The 18584-nt window shown below is 43.0% G+C and overlaps 2 protein-coding genes across 3 annotated transcripts; one reads left to right on the top strand and one right to left on the bottom strand.

Moving 5' to 3' along the window:
* Positions 1-94: 94 nt before the first annotated feature.
* Positions 95-17977, bottom strand: LOC108042207 (ATP-dependent RNA helicase DDX54). Of its 2 annotated transcripts, none has more exons than XM_017120388.2 (6): positions 17868-17977; positions 17264-17813; positions 16446-17200; positions 16108-16383; positions 15135-16048; positions 95-198 (listed from the first exon to the last, which is right to left on the bottom strand). In XM_017120388.2, the coding sequence occupies exons 1-5, from the start codon at positions 17868-17870 to the stop codon at positions 15149-15151; spliced, it is 2484 nt and encodes an 827-aa protein (XP_016975877.1). In that variant the 5' UTR covers positions 17871-17977; the 3' UTR covers positions 95-198; positions 15135-15148. The 2 variants fall into 2 exon arrangements, with proteins under 2 accessions (XP_016975877.1, XP_016975876.1); XM_017120387.2 differs by lacking the exon at positions 95-198 and adding an exon at positions 14006-14173.
* LOC108042208 lies at positions 8212-9211 on the top strand. The gene is made up of 2 exons (XM_017120390.2): positions 8212-8670; positions 8725-9211. The coding sequence occupies exons 1-2, from the start codon at positions 8467-8469 to the stop codon at positions 8869-8871; spliced, it is 351 nt and encodes a 116-aa protein (XP_016975879.1). The 5' UTR covers positions 8212-8466; the 3' UTR covers positions 8872-9211.
* Positions 17978-18584: the final 607 nt, after the last annotated feature.

The following is an 18584-nucleotide window of genomic DNA, read 5'->3' on the forward strand; positions in this document are numbered from 1 at the left end:
GCAGTTCTTTGTGGCACAACCTTGGAATTTCTTTCGTGTTCCATTGCTCGGCTATGGACACTCGAGTGAGTCATGTGCCGGCTTCTCAGCTATCCGCAGACAGGCCGCCTTCGCTCGTTGGCGAGGAGCGTGTGGCCCTCATATCACCGGGGCTTTTGTTATTGTAGTAGCTGCAGGCGATGCTTGCCTGTCGTAGCTCTGGAACGATAAACAGAAATTGGTGTCAATTAGTAATTTTCTATCAATTGAAAACCGTCGCCTTACGAATTCCTTCTCCGCGCATAGGCAACAATCATGTCGTTTTCTTAAACTTTAATGTCCGTACGTGCATATATCGACTAAACTATGCGTAGGTTCTAGAAAGCACAGAATTCATGAAAGTAGCTTTTAACAAGAATACTCCTCGACTCACTGCAGAGTTTTTTGCCTGGCGTCTAAGCGTATAAAAACAAAATGAGAGTAACCTATCCTTGATGGTCTTTCTCTGAATACCAACTCGTGTCGGCGACAGCAAGTTATAATTTATATTTTTCGAAATACATACTAAGCAAACGCATATACATATGTAAATACAAACGTATTTTTGGGTGTCGTAAGCAGCAAAAAATAAAAATAAATGCATGATCAATTTAAATATAAATAACAATCAGTCTGTATTCTAAGGCATTGGCAAGTGAAAATAAATGATGATTAAAAAGCTCGAATATAATATTTGGTAAAAGCGGCATGACCTTTAGCTAGTAATAGTTGTGCACTGCCTTGACCCATTTAGTCAGTGTGCCACAAACAAACCCTGAGACATTCCCTTTTAGACCATTCACATTAAACACAGTTACACTTTTCTTTTTGACCTGTTCGAAAGTGGCAAATGAAACGTGGAAACAGCACGGCATTTTTCTTGCATCACTTTGGTTGTGCTGTCCCAAAAACTCCTGACATATTCTTTGTTCTGGGCTGGTCCTCGGCTTTGTTGTCTTATCATAGCCACATCGTCCAGCATTCATCCTCGCAAAGCTTCCCTCATCCCGCCCACGGAAGTTCAGCTTTCATTGAGACATTTAAATTTCATGAGTTTGTGACCTGAACTCAATGTGCACTGGGCTTACCAGCCAACAGTTGGTGCTGGCGTTGACTGTAATTCACGTGGGAGGAGTGCTAAACAAGAAAGCAAAGATACTTTTATTGTCTATGACACACGAATTAAGGTGATTGACCATTCTCAGCAGCTAAAGATGTTCAACACTTCAACTGCAACACATTGTAAAAAATAATTCGAATTCTTTTTAAATTTTACGGCTCCAATAGCTGTCTCCAATTAATTTAAGTGAAAAGTTTATTAATTAAAAAAGCAAACATTAACTATAGCGTGGCGTGTGTAGCGGTTTGGCTAGGGCGGGAGATACCAGTTCGACTGGCCTGTTTGTTCGCAATCTTTGGGTACGGTTTTGGTAAAATTCCTCTTGGGAGTAGGCATGCTCTTATGTTCGTGCCCCTTTTTCCATTCGTGCGTCATTCATTAAAGCAGCCACGCGTGCATAAACGGCCGACACTCCTATCTGGATGGACGGTAATGTTCTCCTTGTTTAACGATAGCTACTAGGGCAAAGTGGATCGCAGGCACAAAAATGTCTGGGTGGTGTAACAATGAAAATTATGTAACTTCGGCCGCATAAATGAGCGAAGAAGTCAGAGTAAAGAATGCGGACGCCACTAAAAATAATTTACTCACAGCTTCGAGGGTAAACATTTATTAAATGGATTTCATGATCAAAAATTTAGATTTTTACTGATTTTAGGGCTGTCCTATAAGCTGTCCTTGTAAACCGACTCTCATTTCCATATGGCGATCCATTTTTTCGCCGCCAACAGCCCCGAAATTATTTACGTAGCGGTGGAAACCCTTCAGTTTTTATACCCGTTACTCGTAGAGTAAAAGGGTATATTGTATTCGTGCAAAAGTATGTAACAGGTAGAAGGAAGCGTTTCCGACCCTATAAAGTATATATATTCTTGTTCAGGATCACTAGCCGAGTCGAACTAGCCATGTCCGTCTGTCTGTCCGTCTGTCTGTCCGTATGAACGCTGAGATCTCGGAAACTATAAAAGCTAGAAGATTGACATTTTGCATGTAGATTTGAGGAGTTCCTACGCAGCGCAAGTTTGTTTCAAAATGGTGCCACGCCCCCTCTGACGCCCATAAGCCACAAGCTGTGGCCACAGTTTTGATATTATGAAAATTTTAATTGATATGTATTTGTTTCGTCAATAAGTATCGATTGGCCTAATAAAAGTTTGCCACGCCCACTCTAACGCCCAAAAACCCATTAAACGCTTTAGCCTGGCTAGCGCCTACATTTCCGCCTTTTATGGCGCCATCTAACGGATGACTTTGGAACAGCTGGCCAAGGTGCTCAACAGAGTCAACGTTAATTCTCGATAAGGATTTCTATTAAAGGAAATTGCGATGGTTTTCATTTGTCAATACCGAACTATATCCCAAGAACTATGCAAATCAAATCAAGTAAGCCAAATTGGCGGTCTGAGTCAAACAATGGCGTATGTGTGTATTTATACATATACATATGTATGTATTTACATTGTACACAGTTGCAATTGCCCAGCAAAGATAACTCCTTTCAAACAAGAAAGGAAAGCTAACTTCGGGCGGAGCCGAAGTTGATATACCCTTGCAGAATACTCTGTAAATTATATTCTCCAAAATTATTCATATGATGCATTCTTAATACTTATAAAAAATCCCAACTTCCTAACTTTAAAAACACCAAAGTTATGGCATTTCCAATCGTTCAGTTATATGGCAGCTATAAGATATAGTCGGCTGATCCTTATGAAATTTGGTATGTCGGATTGATTGGCCAAAAATAAAACCCATAGAAAATCCCAACTTCTTAACTTTACAAACACCAAAGTTATGGCACTTCCGATCAATCAGTTATATGGCAGCTATATGATAGCTATAAGATATAGTCGGCTGATCCTTATGAAATTTGGTATGTCGGATTGATTGGCCAAAAATAAAACCCATAGAAAATCCCAACTTCTTAACTTTACAAACACCAAAGTTATGGCACTTCCGATCAATCAGTTATATGGCAGCTATAAGTAATAGTCGGCCGATCCTTATGAAATTCGGTATGTCGGATTGATTGGCCAAAAATAAAACCCATAGAAAATCCCAACTTCTTATCTTTAAAAACACCAAAGTTATGGCTTTTCCGATCGTTCAGTTATATGGCAGCTATATGATATAGTCGCCCGATCCGGCTCGTTCCGACTTATATACTACCTGCAATAGAAAGACAACTTTTGGGAAAGTTTCGAGCAGATAGCTTTAAAACTGAGGGACTAGTTTGCGTAGAAACGGACGGACAGACGGACAGACGGACGGACAGACGGACAGACGGACATGGCTAGATCGACTCTCCTGGTGATGCTGATCAAGAATATATATACTTTATAGGGTCGGAAATGTCTCCTTCACTGCGTTGCAAACTTTTGACTGAAATTATAATACCCTCTGCAAGGGTATAAAAAGCTATTCGCTATGTGCAAACATTTAGACTTTAATATACATAATACTATTAAAGAATGTATGTGTTTAGCCAATATAAGTATGTATGTTTAATATTTCTAGTCAATTTATTACAAGAAGGCATATTTATATTAAGTTGTTTAGCTGAGTAACGGGTATCTAATAGTCGAGGCACTCGACTATAGCGTTCTCTCTTGTTTGTAACTAAAACATGGAGAACAGTTATTTAGTTACTTCTCGCGATCTTATCTGAGAAAAATCTAGTTCGATAGCAATCCGAAGCCAAAAAGCAAACATTTTCAGCTGGAAACTGGTTTTAAAGTTGCTTTGACTTTTTGCGGTCCCAATGCAAAATTCCACAATTGTTCAGGCCTTCGTCGGTCGGCCACGTTCCGCCGTACTGCCACGATGAGGCCAAAATGCTGTTCGAGCATTCATGCGACCTGAGCATTCCAGCTGGCACCTTTGGATTCACGCCCGCCTGACAGCGTTGGGACATTAATGAGCAGTTTTATCGCAAGCGCGAGGCAGTCACAAAAGAAAACAATCTCGGAATGTGCTCTTTTGAAGCTGACAGCAGTGAAAACCATTTTATTACTTGCCATTTGAAGTGACTTGTGTTACATACAAGTCAAAAATATCAATAACAAAAAACTAAGAAAAACTATATAAAAAGCTAAAAAGTTATTTGGTTTTTATATATCTGAATAAATCCTTTTGATATTAATTTTGCTCGACGTTTTCATCGTCCCGTATTTACAGGTAGCATTTATTTAAAAGAACACCAGGTTCCCTCCTTGTAAATTTATCCGGCTGGGCAACGCTATCTCTGGTGAAGGACACGCCCAGGTGCCAAACCAGACATACACTCCGTCAATGATGTCTGGCAATCAATCAGAGCTCGCATCTCTTTTACACGACGGAGACAAACGAGTCTTCCAGTGAATGCAGGAATTGTGTACGGAGAAAAGCAAGCCGCCAAGCAGCCACTTTTCAATGGTAGCGGCTTAATTAAATCTGAATAATTCGAAATTATTTTCCTCATTGGGTTCCCTGAAGAGCTCTAGTTTGGCTGGAAGTTATTGTCACACTTGTAGAAAACCGGTTTAAAAAAAAAAATAAAAGCCGCCGCCTTGCCGGGATATTATTTTGGACCACCTTCTACAAACAAAGTTCATATAACTTCTTCTGGGTAAAACGGGCCAATGGAGCAGAGAGAACATTCCGACTCATTTCCCTAAAAAAATAATGCATCAAGTGGACGCGTCATCAATGGCTTGAAGCCGAGAAACGTCTCACAAGATGAAAGCTGACAAAGAAGATAACTGTTTTTTAGCCGTTTGGTTACTGCGCTCAGCAGCTGCAGCTTGCGCAAGCAACTCAAATCAGCTCCCCAGCACACAGCTGTGGTGGCTCCAGCGTTTTGGCAGCTTTGCAATCTACGCCGAGTTTGGTTAACAACGCAAAGAGCACGCGGATATCTGTCAACGAACTTTGGTGCAACAAAAGACATTTTTATGCTAACTGTAGTGTTGGAGCGTTATTAATTCAATTTGATAACTTGCAATTTCTGCAGCAGGTCGTACTCTCAGCATAATTTAGCTGAGAGGCAGAATGTTTTTCCGATATTTTTTTCCGCATCAAGCTGCACGGTCTATCCAATCTACAAATGTCACATGAGATAATTATCCACGAAGCATTTGTTCGATTGCAGGCTTGTTTAAAACCGAAAGAGACCCCTAGACGAACTTACAAGCGCAGGCGCAGGGCGAGTTCGACTGTTCCGCTTTCAAGGCTATAGATATGAAATTTAGGCTAAGAAGCCCATTAGAGTCGGGCAAACGGCACGATCGCCAAATATGCAAAAAATACTTAAGCGCCACTTGTAATAGGTGTTGAATAACTGTAGCTGCACAGTTTTTAAGACTTTCTCATGGCGAAGGTCGTTTGGCCGTTACCGTTCCAAATATGAAAATTGGCAGCCGTGCAATTCGCACAATATTCGCAATCTGGACATACAAATCGTCGAGGTAGACGGTGAGTTTGTGGTCCTCATTTAACAACCATGTATCAGCCATTGGCAAGAGGCACGCGACTCGATCATCAAGTGCAGCTGGAGTGAGTGGCTTTGCGAAAGAAAGCCAAAAAGTTGTTCATCCAGTTTTGTCTCAGTATGTAGAGAAGCAGGTTTCGAATGTTTAGCCACTATAATAGAGGGCTTCCTCTATCCCTTCTTATCCATCGATCCAACTCTCTGCAAATACAGAAATCGTCACTGGGAACCCAACCGCAGTAGAGGCCGCAGCAGCCGTTACAAATATTACGCTCGGTTGCAACAACGAATCCAGAGTTTCACATTCCGTCTCTGTGCGGTTAATAAACCGCAAACTGCTCAAGACACATCGCAGATAGACGCATATATATTCGTAGTTAGAGGCAGATACTTTTGCTGCTGCTCAAAACGACTCCATCTGAGAGATATAAGCGACTGGCCAGCTTGTTTGATCGCCGCTATCAAGGTCAACCCAGTACGACAAGGAAGACAGTACACAAGCTCACATGTACCTAGTTGAATGACTTTTAAAAAATAAAATACGATTAATGGTGCGTTGAACAAAACTGAGACCGGTCACGCAAAAAAAACACGTTGAGCTCGATTGAATGCTTTAACTCCCCCGACACTGTCAAAAATATCTGGATTGGTCGCCTAAGGCAAACAAGTGGCATTAATACGCTGACGCCCCGAAATATATCACTGAAGGTCGGACAATCCTACAGTGATAGTATTCATCAATTTACAAACAACAATCTAATCTTCAGAGGCACTAGTTTTTTATCCCTGTTTTTATTACCTAAAAGAATGCTCTTATCAAGCTTTCACTTCTCGGGCCAGTGCAGGAGTACTCACAAACCGACAACGAGCACGGTCACTTCGTTGTGTACTTTGGTTCAGAAGTCTCCTAAATCAGTTAATAAAATATATAATTGAGCAAATCCACTTGCCTTTGCCCAAACTTCGAATTAAGCTTGCTTAAAAAATATTTCTCAGTCGAGTAGTGGAATCCATTATGAGCGGCATTGTCACACAACATTAAGTTTCCGTTGCATTACAGAGGTGGCAGTAGCCCGGAGTGCGGAGGGAAAGCCTAATGGGTCTCTCTCATCTTCGGCTGGGGAAAGTTGGGTTACACAACGATTGGGTGAGTAAGGGGGCGGAGAAAAAGCGGGGCTCCCAGCGCCCTCTGCATCGTTCCACTCGATTCCACATCTATCCCTTGCGGAGATACTTCTCTTTTCATTTCACCAGTTGAAAATTTAAAGTAATTAAAGCTGATAACCCTTTACAACGTTTACAATCGACAAAAGTTCTGCGTCTAGCGAAATTGATTGCACGCTTGTGCCTTGATTGGGAGAGGTGCGTGACCACCAACAACCTCTCCTTAATTGTGTCTGTGAGGAAAGCTTTAACTTCCCAAATTCTGAGCCAAGACTGTAATTAAATGAAGCGATAAATAAAAAAAAAGCTCTAGGGAAGAGGTTTATCCACGAAAAGGAGTTTCTAGGCAGAAATAATCAACTTCCGACTATCCTGCCCTTGCCCACACAATTGTGCCCCATTTCAACGCCTAAAAATAAATCTTATTTGTGTCTCAGAATGCGTGCACACCCTGCACGGACTTCAATCGGACGGATGCACAAAGTACCTTATCAGTGGTTCTCAAAAGCAGATCCCATTCAGTTGGGCATGAACAAATGATCGCTGTTGGCGAGGGCGACAGACACAGAAACAACAAGAAAGGAAAGCTAACTTCGGGCGGAGCCGAAGTTGAAATACCCTTGCAGAATATTCTGCAAATTATATTCTCCAAAATTATTCATATGATGCATTCTTAATACTCATAAAAAATCCCAACTTTAAAAACACCAAAGTTATGGCATTTCCAATCGTTCAGTTTTATGGCAGCTGTAGGATTGGTCGGCCGATCCTTATGAAATTTGGTAGGTCGGATTGATTGGCCAAAAATAAAACCCATAGAAAATCCCAACTTCCTAACTTAACAAACACCAAAGTTATGGCATTTCCGATCAATCAGTTATATAGCAGCTATAGGATATAGTCGGCCGATCCTTATGAAATTTGGTACGTCGTATTGATTGGCCAAATATAAAACACATAGAAAGTCCCAACTTCCTAACTTAACAAACAGCAGAGTTATGGCATTTCCGATTAATCAGTTATATGACAGCTATAGGATATAGTCGGCCGATCCCGGCCGTTCCGACTTATATACTGCGAAGGGTGTGTGCAAAGTTTGAATTCGATATCTTTAAAACTGAGAGACTAGTTCGCGTAGAAACAGACAGACGGACAGACAGACGGACAGACGGACAGACGGACATGGCTATATCAACTCAGGAGGTGATCCTGATCAAGAATATATATACTTTATAGGGTCGGAGATGTCTCTTTCACTGCGTTGCACACTTTTGACCAAAATTATAATACCCTCTGCAAGGGTATAAAAACAGAGGGAATGGGAGCAGTCGCGCTTCGGACTTTAAATGCACAAGTCGTGATGAATTTGTGGGCGTCGTGAGCAGATAATGTGCCTATATAGGGGCAGCGGTTTTTGTTTTTGTGTGGGCTACCACCGAGATCTTTGCGATGAGATGGGTAATTTGGGCGGTTGACTTCTGTTTGTAGATCGCAGCTACTTTTTATAAGGCACTGCGTCAGGAAATTGGAATTCGGTTAAAGCAACCTTGAGTTTACCACTCAACTCCCTCAACTAGGCAGCACTCCCCACATCGGTCATGACAGTACATCTTGGGTTTCTGGTTTGGATATTACTGTGCGATTGGGTTAAGAAGCCGAGTCTTCAGTTAATCCAAGCGTTCCTGGTGCACGCACTATGGCGCGCCCCAGAGCGAAACTGATCCGGGCCTCCGGGGTTGTGGACGATCCTGGCCAAGTGGTGCCGCTGCCCTACCTCAACTTCCTCCGCTATTTAAAGCGAAAAGTCTTTCCCAGCTACGATCTGCGCCGCTTACTCCAGGAGGGCCTCGTCCAATGGAACGCACTGAGCGACGCCAAGAAGAGGTTGTTCGAACCAGAAGTAAGACAGTTAACCAGACCATTACATCAGCTTACATTCCTCCCGTTTCCTCAGCGCATCTTGAACCGCGTGGCTCGCAGGCGAAGGAAAACTCGGCGTCGCCGATTGCTGCGCCGTAGTCAGCATGGCCAGAAGGGACGAGCTGCAGTGCGACGGCCCCTCTACGACCAACGTCCATCGCCACGACGCCGAAAACGATAGTAAGGAGTGGGGCTATTGCCCTCATGGATCGGACCAGCTGGAAGTTGTTCCGTTCGTTCACCTGTAGCTCCGCCAAAACACACATTCTGAACCTGTGACTGCTCAACAACTTTTCTTCTTTTCCCATTACATTTTTCTGTTTCCCTTTCCGGTGGTTGACTGACCCAGTGACAGTAATTAGCTGGTAATGTGAGCAGCCCCAAAGTGGAGGCGTCAGCCAGCTGGTTTAGGTAGATTGGACCTTGTACATTATTATTCTCTCGTAATCAAAACTCTGTCGCGTGGGCTTCTGTAAATGGGAATATGCAAACAATAACTCTGCAACCGCTTTCACTTCTTGCACCGCCTTGGTCTTTTTTTCATTTCGCTTGGGGAAGAAACAAATCGCTGAAAGACGGGCAAGTACTTCCTGTTGTTACTGCGCCTCATTCAAATGCCAAATGCTCTCTTGTGAACAAAAAATTCGTTAGGGGTTTTTTTACCCAGCTGGTTTGGGCTGTTAAATATATATTTTCACAAAAACAAATAAATTCACCTTGTTTTCGTATATATTGCGTCACCTTTCAACTAAAACAATGATCAGCCAATACTTAAAAATCAATCCGGATAAACTTAAATAACATAATAAACTGCACCAAGCTAAATTGATAGTGAGAAGTCTGCCTATTCGGAGGCTGTATCTCCCCAACAAGACACTTTCTGTTTGTCAATAAATTATTTATCAATTTTTATTTCCGCTTGCTACACAAACAAAACAGCCCCGAAAGCAAGCGGAGAAACCAAAATAGCCACGCTTCAACCTCAACTAGTTTTCAGCTTCGGTTTGCGCTGACGAGCCTGAAGCCACACAGTGTTTGCCTCGATTAGTGATCGGAAACCTATCCAAACTCGTTGCCTTCTGCTCCGAATCGAATTCCCGTTTCAGATGCTTTCCGTGGTTAACTAACTCAACTATTTGGCAAGTGTCTGCCGACACAACCTGCAGCGGCAGTGGGCTTGCGGCAGGTAGACTGATAGCGGTGGTTGCAGCGCTTATGTCACAGCTATCGACACTCGAAAGAGTAATTACACTTTAACTGCCCAGTCCCGCTGCCTGCTCCGCTTGCCTCTTCCCCTTGTACTCGTTACCGGTTACAACAATCGCTTCATAAAATGTTCGATCTGGGCGAGAAGATATCTAAGGTATCTGAAAATCTCCTTCCCAATGCCGGTGCGAAACGAAAACGAACGCCATTTGGAGAGATTCGAATCGAAGTTAAGAGTAGCTTATGGGAGCGGTACACTCTTGTTTCCCGAACTTGTTTATACTTTGGCATTCGCACTGGGTCTCTGCGTGGCGACGCACTGGCATTTGCCCGCGGTTCTGCGGAGGGTTCAACGACTCAAGCACATACGAGTGCTCGACTTACTTGGATTGAAATCAGCTTAGTTGCGCTAAAGATACACCCAAAGAACAAAATTTAATCGTAGGCAGTCGGCCTCCTTGTCTAAATGTCAGACTTCCGTGTCTGCCGTGACTTTATTGGCAATGCCTTCGCATTCTTCTGTGCAATAGTTGCATCAAGTTGCGCACCGAGTCAGATTAGAAAGAGTCTTTGGGGGGCGGAAGGAAGCCCGTGGCTGGGAGCACAGAAAACAAAACAACAAGGACGAGATAATAATGGTGATTAATGCCTAATCTTGCGCGAAGAGTAGTATTAAGTTTCATGTAGTCCAGAGAAGAAATACTCACAGTATCTTTTTGTCCAGTCTGAGGGGCGGAGAAGCGATGTAATCCACTGGGTATCGAAGACTCGATGGCAACTAGCAAAGATAAGTAGAGTCTGCCACTTTCACTTGTGGCTCTTCGAGTTGGAAATCACAAACAGCGGCTAGTAGAAATTCCTATTATTATTGCCGACGCTGTGGCAGGTGAATACGGTACCTAATGCAGCTTACTTGCTGGGCCTGCACACTCTCGGTTTGCTTTGCGTTTTTGTTTGGTGGTGGGGTAAAGGGGGTGGGGTACAGGGTCCCAGTTATGCCCAGCAATAAACAATTGAATTTTGTAGTTGCACAAGCACCAACACTACAGCCACCACTACACATAGACGCGACTTGCAAAATCTCGTTTCGGTCTCCGCTTGTATGCGTACGCGTATGTGTTTGAGAGCAACACTGGCTGTGTGTGCGTGCGAAAATTCACTCGACGAGAAATCACAATTCGACGACACTTGTTTCAATATTTTAGCACCATACTGCTTGTTTCCTTCCCGATCTCGGGTGTCTCTTACATATAAATAAGCTGTACATCGACTTTAACTAGCGGGCGGACTCTCCGCTCGCTTTTATTTGGCCGAGGGGCGAGACACAGACAAGGCGACGTCAGACACACACATACACACACACGAAGGAACAAAAAGAGACGCGCCCTTGCCGTGTGTATACAATATAAATTTAAAGGAACAGGAGCCTGCTCCACTAGAATGTGTTTTCGGACTTTGGATGCAAGCAAGAACGCAAAATTAAAAAATTCGGTTTTTTCCACTCCTGCTTTCTTGGTATTCCACTACGAAAACAAATTACGCGACGTTCAGGCGTCCTCACGGCCAACGCAATCGGGTTTTTTTTTCGAATGCCAGTGTGACCGCGTAAAAGAGTGTGACCCCGTCCGACTGCGAAAAATATAACAAAAATTTTACGATTCATCGTCTTAACGAGTTCGGCATTGAGGCTCTCTGCGGTCACACTGCTCAACGACGTTTTTTATTTAAATAAATTGCGGATATATTCAAAATATATATTTATAGCAATTTCCTTTTAATTCACAAGTTTACATTTTTAGAATTAATTTTTTGATTTTAATATCTTATGTTCTTTGCCGGTACTATTTTTATTTATTGTCACCCCTAATTAAATTTATTGTCTTCTAATGGTTTAATTGGTAACTCCCGAAACTTCATTAAATATATTTAAAATCGGCAGTTTTCTATTCTATGAATAAGTATATATATAAATAAAATATTTTATTGACTTGAGCAGCTCTTAGAAAGAAATTGGTGGAGTCTCCCAGCGAAGACTCTATGACGCTCCGCTTTCGTTTGCATCTGGAGGACAGCATAAATTGAATAATGCGTTTTTAAGTGACGCTTAGACGCATTCTTCAGTAAATTGTGCAATTGTCTGAGCAGCCTAAATTAGGCAGCACAAGCAAACACGACAGCATGACCAGCTCTTTAGCGGCACACATGCCCAAAGATTGAGATCTCGAGGCGTAGATTAGACCCTTCGGGCATAGCGTGAGTTCAACAATCTCTAAATTGGTCGCTGCAAAGCGAGTCCGTCGATGTAAATTGTGCTGCATACCGCCGCAGAGGGACCGTTTTCCCCCAGCGCCCCATTTATTTGATTGACTTGGATTGCCTGTCCTTAGATTTCATCGTCCGCACAGATAGACATGTGGACGCACAACGCTGGGATTGTTCCCCAATCTCATCCCTAAACACAGCAGCGCACTTGCTCGGGATGCAGGCGGATCCTTAAATTCGTATTAATGCCCTAACTACTACCATTCCGATCTTTAAATAATCTTTTTAATCTCCGGTTACTTGTATGACAAGTATTTGAAAAATGACTTCCATCCTCGTTTGAGTACATTTGTAAAACAAAGGTAGCAGAAATTTAGTCATAGTTATTATTATTCTCGGCCATTTAGTTATCGGCAAGATTTTTAAGAGGTCTTTAGATATTTTTAATTCAGATTTGAGTACATTTTCAATTAATTAAGTAATTTGTGTATGCAATTTTCACATTTATAATATTGGTACACACGAAAACAAATTGTTATGATAGCAAATCAGGGGAAAAACTTTGGGTTATTCTTAATGGATTTTCTATATTTCCCCCCTTTTTTTTAGGATTCCTCACATATCGTCAGGGGATATTGCTCAAATCTTATATTTTTAAAATTAATTTTTGGATTTCAATAGCTTATGTTCTTTGCTGGTACTATTTTTATTTTAATTGTCAGACCTAATTAAATGTATAGTATAGTTGTCTAGATGCAGATGAATTGCTCGCGGCTTACAAAGCAGTATAGAAAATTTAACCGATCAACGAAAAATTGGGCTACCTGCACCTCACACACAATCAGTAAACTTGAAGTTTTAATTTGGAGTGATGTCATTAGAAACTCCATTCATGACGTAGACTTACATACTTCGAAAAAATTACGACCAAATACATTAAACGCTATAATAAAGTAGTGTATCATGGAAATGTTTCCAATGGAATACTCAGAGTAATAATGTATAAACGAACACAGAATATGTTTGTATACACAAGGTTGATCAGGGAACATTTCACACATTCCAAGCGGTTTCACGGCGAAGAAATGATTTCAATTTGTAAACATGTGCGTCATTGCATCTATGCCCCCGGATCTATGACAGGTCAAGAGCGAAAGCCGGCACCAGCAGCTCGTTTCAAGTGGCTGCAAAGCGGAAAAGAAATGTCCCTTTGAGTTGAAAAATCGCTTTTTTCTGGGGGAAGACCAATGGGGAAAACTTTAGTAGAATACCTCACAATAAGCTATTGATCCGCCTTACTCTCAGACTTTTAAACTTCGGGCCAAGTGCAGTCTAGCGACTACGTCATAGCCCAGACTTTACAGCGCATTCCTAGAATCTGATTCTGTGGGCCGACCCGGGACCCTTAACAAGTACTTGGAACCATCTCAAGAAACATGGGCGGGAATAAAAACCAAGTCTATTTTGGGCACCCCTCGAACTGCGAAAACGAAGTGGCAAAAGCAATTAGGCGCATGGGAGTTTCTCCACAAGCATATGTGGCGTGCACCACATTCGGTTCGCTTTGCAGCTCAAAAGGCCGCAGCGGAATGCACTGCAGACCTGCGCCAGATTGAAAACTTGTCCAGAGGGAATCCCACGGTCGTAGATGGATACCATATGCGCGTCAAAGTATTTTTGGAACAATCCATTTTATCGAGAGGGGAGGTTTCCCGAATTTAAATGCTGTTCCAATTTCGTATTCAAAATTTGTTTATGGCATACCTTATTCCCTTATGGTGTCTCTATCCCACACTCGTCGGCAATTAAACATCGCCACCCCGATCCTTATTTCAAAGATGTCGCACTTCACACATTTCATCATGTATTTTTATAAAAACACTTTTCGAAATCCAAAGACAATCGAGTCCCACTGATGCGATGCAGCTTCTGATGAACATATATTTTGAGTGTCTCATACGGGGAACACAGTTAATCAGCACACTCGCATCAAAGGGCGGAACAGCCGAAAGCCTCTGTCAATGAGAAAGAAAGAAATCAGTACCGACAGTAGGCATAAAGTAAGCAAAAAAAGTGGGTTTGTCTATGGCATCTAGCGTATTTTCTCCTCCGCTTTGGTGATTAAAGCAGTAGACCAGTAGATTTGTTTGGCAGTAAATTCTAATAACACCCAATTACGTAAATATCTGCGGGCAATAGCAACAATGCGCTGCCTTCACGGTGGTGCTTAGCCACACACAACAGATTAGGGATCTTTTCCAAATTAAAGAAGATGGATTAACAAAGGCAGTTGTTTTTATTTTTGGGTGTGAGCAGGCAGCTGAACAAGGGTCGGTTCCCGTCGTGCAGTATTTGCTTGAAGTACGCAGTGGATGTGTCTGTCATCGGACGTGGGCGCGCCTGAAGCAGAGCCCGAGAGTACCTTCGCCTAATAGACTACACGTGGTAAACACACCCCTGACACGTCCCACGGCAAGCACATGGTCAGGGTCAGGCTTACTTTGCCAAGACCTATTTCCAAAATGGGCCAGTCGGCAGATGGCGGCAGGGGATGCTACATATGGCTATTTAATTTCACTAGAGTTCGCTATTTACCCTGGTCACCCGAATTATACAAGCTTTACTTCTGACCTAAAATGTTGTCTAACGCTTCTATTAGGACACGTGCGTGTTCAACGGCTTCCAAACATACATTACCTGCGTTTGACTGTTGTGTGAGTCTATTTCAAACACTTTATAAATTTAAAGGACAAGCCCACCAAGCCTATATGTTGACTAAGTCATTTAAATTGAACGGAAGCGACTACGCTAATGGCTTTTCTTGATAGACAGGGGATCGAATCGACACTTGGAAATAAAAAATCACTGCAATGTACACTACCCGGATTCAGACGACTTTTTTGGATTGCCACGTTTTGCCCAAGAATGTAATGGCATAAGGAGTCAAATAGCCTTAGCTTATCCTAATTCACTAACCTTTGTTCAAACTCCTATTTTCTTTTCCTGGACCCACCAGTTGATTGGGCTTTCGGACGCTGCCCTTTTCGCATGCTGCGTTTGCGGTTCTCGTTCTTTCGCTCCGCATTGTCTTCGTTGCGCTTCTTGATGAATTCCAGGCGCATCCGGGACTTCACAATCTGCTCAGGGCGTCGCATCTCCTTGTCGTTGCCGCTGAGACGCTTTTTCAGTTCAAGCTTCACGTTGTGCCGAGCATGTCGGCTGACTGGATATCGTTGGGCATGGCTCAGAGGCTTAGCATTGTCGTCATCGGTGCCTGCGTTTTCACGCTGCAGCTGGTCCTCGATCTTGGACTTCTCCTTCCATTCGGTGTAACGACCCGTTTTGAAGGAAGCGGGAATCCATGCACCGGACTCAGTACGAATCTTGTTGGCTCGAGGATCCTGCACTGATACCATTTTCTTCTTAATGCGGTCCCACTTCTTGAGCCCAGGCTTGTGTTTAACCTCCTGGGATGAGTTGCGATCCGACACAGAAAACTCAGCATTCTGCGCCTGTCGTTCGAAAGTGTTGATAGCCAGACCATCCTCCGTGTGCTTGTCGGCCGACTGGTAAGGCACATAATGCTCGTCGTCCTTGCTGTTTATCTTGCGCTTCTTTTTCTTTGGCTTATCCTTGTACAGAGCGTCCATGTTTTGAAGCCTTTTGGGTGCAACGACTTTATTGAATGTACTGCTGATAGCTTCCTCGTCGGCGGTTGGGATTCTTGCTGAACTTGTCCTTTGGGTCTCTGCCTCTTTTTTAGCCTCGTCGATGTCCTCGTCTGCGCGCTGCTGCCTAAACTTTTGAATTACTTCCGCGTGTTGGGAACGTTTCTCTTTCATTACGATAAATTGGGTAGACTTTTGCGTGGTGTTAAGTTCAAAAACGGTCTAAAAGGATAAACTCGATTGGAAATAATTTGCTGTCATAAAATCTAAGAAAGACTTACACCACCTGGTCGGAAACTGCGCATTTTGACCAGTATATCGTGCTTTTCGCTCTGCAACTTGCGCTCTGCTGCAGCCACCTTTGCCTGGGACTCTTCCGATTGTCCGCTAACTTCAGCAGCCTGGGAGAGAACGGGCGCAGCTGTAAAGAAATCCTCCAAAGGCTTGAGCGCGTAGAACTTAATTTTCTTCACACGTGCATTGGCATCCGTTGATGCCACTGGTCGCGAACTCAAGTATTTCTTGTAAGCGTTTTCGCTGGTGCGCAATACTCCGGCCTGCATTGGTTTAAATTATACAAATCAATAGAAATCGCCACGAAAATGAAGATTAAACTTACAATGTGGTGGCTCTTCTTGATATCAGTCACTGTGAGGTGCTCTTCCTCAAGTAAATCTTGCGGAATGGTTCCCATTGCCGAGCTGTCATTGATATTGAAAGGCCTGTTTAAGAATAAGTGAAGATCCAGAAGGTGGGCTGTGTCGTCGGTAGAAAAAATCGAGTATGCGGTACCGGTGCGCCCAGCTCGAGCACAACGTCCGACACGGTGTACAAACAACTTTGGTTTACCCGGAAAATGCAGGTTCACCACAAAGTCTAAGCTGGGTATGTCGATTCCGCGCGCCGCCACGTCCGTAACAATTAGCACCGAAACCTTTTTGTTCACAAACTTGGCTGTGTTTATTTTGCGAGCAGCCGGATCTAAGCTGGAGTAAACCGAGGTGTTGGAAATTCCAGCCTCAGTGAGAATGTATGAAATCAGTTCCACATGATGCTGCGTGCCAGCAAACACCACGGTCTGCGACACCACAGGAATTACGTATTTCAGCAGAACGACGAGAGCTGTGTAGCGGTCGTCCGGCCGGCAGTAAAGAAACTTCAGAGCCAGCGCGTCTGGGAGCTTTGACTCGACGTCCAAGCGAATAAGAACAGGGTCGTTTAATCCGGCACGGGCAAAGTCCACCAACAGCTTTGGCAGCGTGGCCGAAAACATCACCATCTGCCGGGAGGACGGCAATCTGTGCAGTGTTTCGTTCAACTGCTCGCCAAAGCCCATCTCGAACAGTCGATCAGCTTCATCAAACACGACATACTCTGTGGAATCAACAACTTTAGTCCATGTTTTTTGTTTTATATGTCCTTAAATGATAAGATTACCTATAGAATTTAGCTTCAAATCCATTTCTACGCACAAATGGAGGAAACGGCCCGGCGTGGCGACAATGACGTCGGGGCATGTGTGTATAGCCGAGAACTGCGAGTCCATGGAGTCACCACCTAACACCAAAATTGTCTTAAGCTCCATAAAGCGCCCAAGCTCCTTAACAAACTTGTACGTTTGCACAGCCAGCTCACGCGTGGGCGATAAGATCAGGGCGCGGGCTCCTTTTGTGGGCTCCCGCCGCTGCAGCTTTTCAAAAAGCGGAATCAAGAAGCAGGCCGTCTTGCCGGAGCCCGTCTTGGCCATAGCCACTACATCGCGTCCCTCCAGGATCAGGGGAATCGTCTTCCGCTGGATGGGAGTCGGTACCTTGTAACCGCGCTTAGTTATGCCTTTTATCAAATCGAACCCCAGACCCATCGACTGGAAGCCTCCGCTCTTCTTAGACTTGGGCTTAGTTCTGAGTATGTCGTCCCCCTTACCGCCGGAAACGCCATCGTTGTCTAGCGATGGAAACCCGGGTATTTCATCAGCTTGCTTTTTGCGCTGCAAATTGATTCTAATATTAAAAAGGATTTAATCAAGATTCACATTTCTTACCATATTTTTTGTTTTGACAGAACACGTGTGCAGTGTAACCGTGGAGTCAAACAAGAAAAATCCAAAAAAAAAATATACTAAAATATTGCGCACTGCTTGATTGAGACTGAAGATATTTCGCGCCACTTCTAGGATTTACTGCTTGAATTTTAATGTTTTTAAGGAGGGGTTTAGTTAATTTGGTGAAAAATGTGACATTTTTAAAAAAAATTTATTGCCGATACGGATAGTCTCAGCTCAATTTTGTTCTCAGCATGTGAATGGGCAACATTTAAACAATATGTGTGATTTTTTTTCTTCCAAAAATTTTAAAAATTCACTGAGATACAGGCAATCTCCGGCGGCGCCTCGAAAAAAAGATGTTTTGCGGTGTACACGATAACCGGTCACAGAATCATCCGAAATAAAAAAATCCAATTGCATTAGTTAAAGAACAAGATTCCTCAGGTAACGCTGTCGAGTTTTTATTCTTTTAATTTTTTTTCGATTTTTTAAAGCACTTGAAAGTCAAAAACACCGATTTTCGCCTAAAACGTCGGGATATTTGTTGCTCTAAAAATAATATATTTAAACAAAAAAAAAAACTCGAGAACGTTACCTGAGGAATTTAGTTGAGAAAAACTGTGCATAATTTCAAAACGATCCGTCCGATGGATTTTGCAGGATCGTGTAAGAATAGTTATGGGCTTAGAAGTGCAGGTTTTAGGTGACTTTTCT

Source organism: Drosophila rhopaloa, unplaced genomic scaffold, assembly GCF_018152115.1.
Source record: "Drosophila rhopaloa isolate 14029-0021.01 unplaced genomic scaffold, ASM1815211v1 contig_159, whole genome shotgun sequence".
NCBI classification, from domain to species: domain Eukaryota; kingdom Metazoa; phylum Arthropoda; class Insecta; order Diptera; family Drosophilidae; genus Drosophila; species Drosophila rhopaloa.

Bases quoted from the DNA above. Each gene is read 5' to 3' on its own strand.
- LOC108042208 (XM_017120390.2), top strand. From the start codon at position 8,467: ATGGCGCGCCCCAGAGCGAAACTGATCCGGGCCTCCGGGGTTGTGGAC. The intron at 8,671-8,724 runs GTAAGACAGTTA...CCGTTTCCTCAG, and splicing joins AGAGGTTGTTCGAACCAGAA to CGCATCTTGAACCGCGTGGC.
- LOC108042207 (XM_017120388.2), bottom strand. The intron at 17,201-17,263 runs GTAATCTTATCA...TTGATTCCACAG, and splicing joins TTTGAAGCTAAATTCTATAG to AGTATGTCGTGTTTGATGAA. The intron at 16,049-16,107 runs GTAAGTCTTTCT...TTATCCTTTTAG, and splicing joins GCAGTTTCCGACCAGGTGGT to ACCGTTTTTGAACTTAACAC.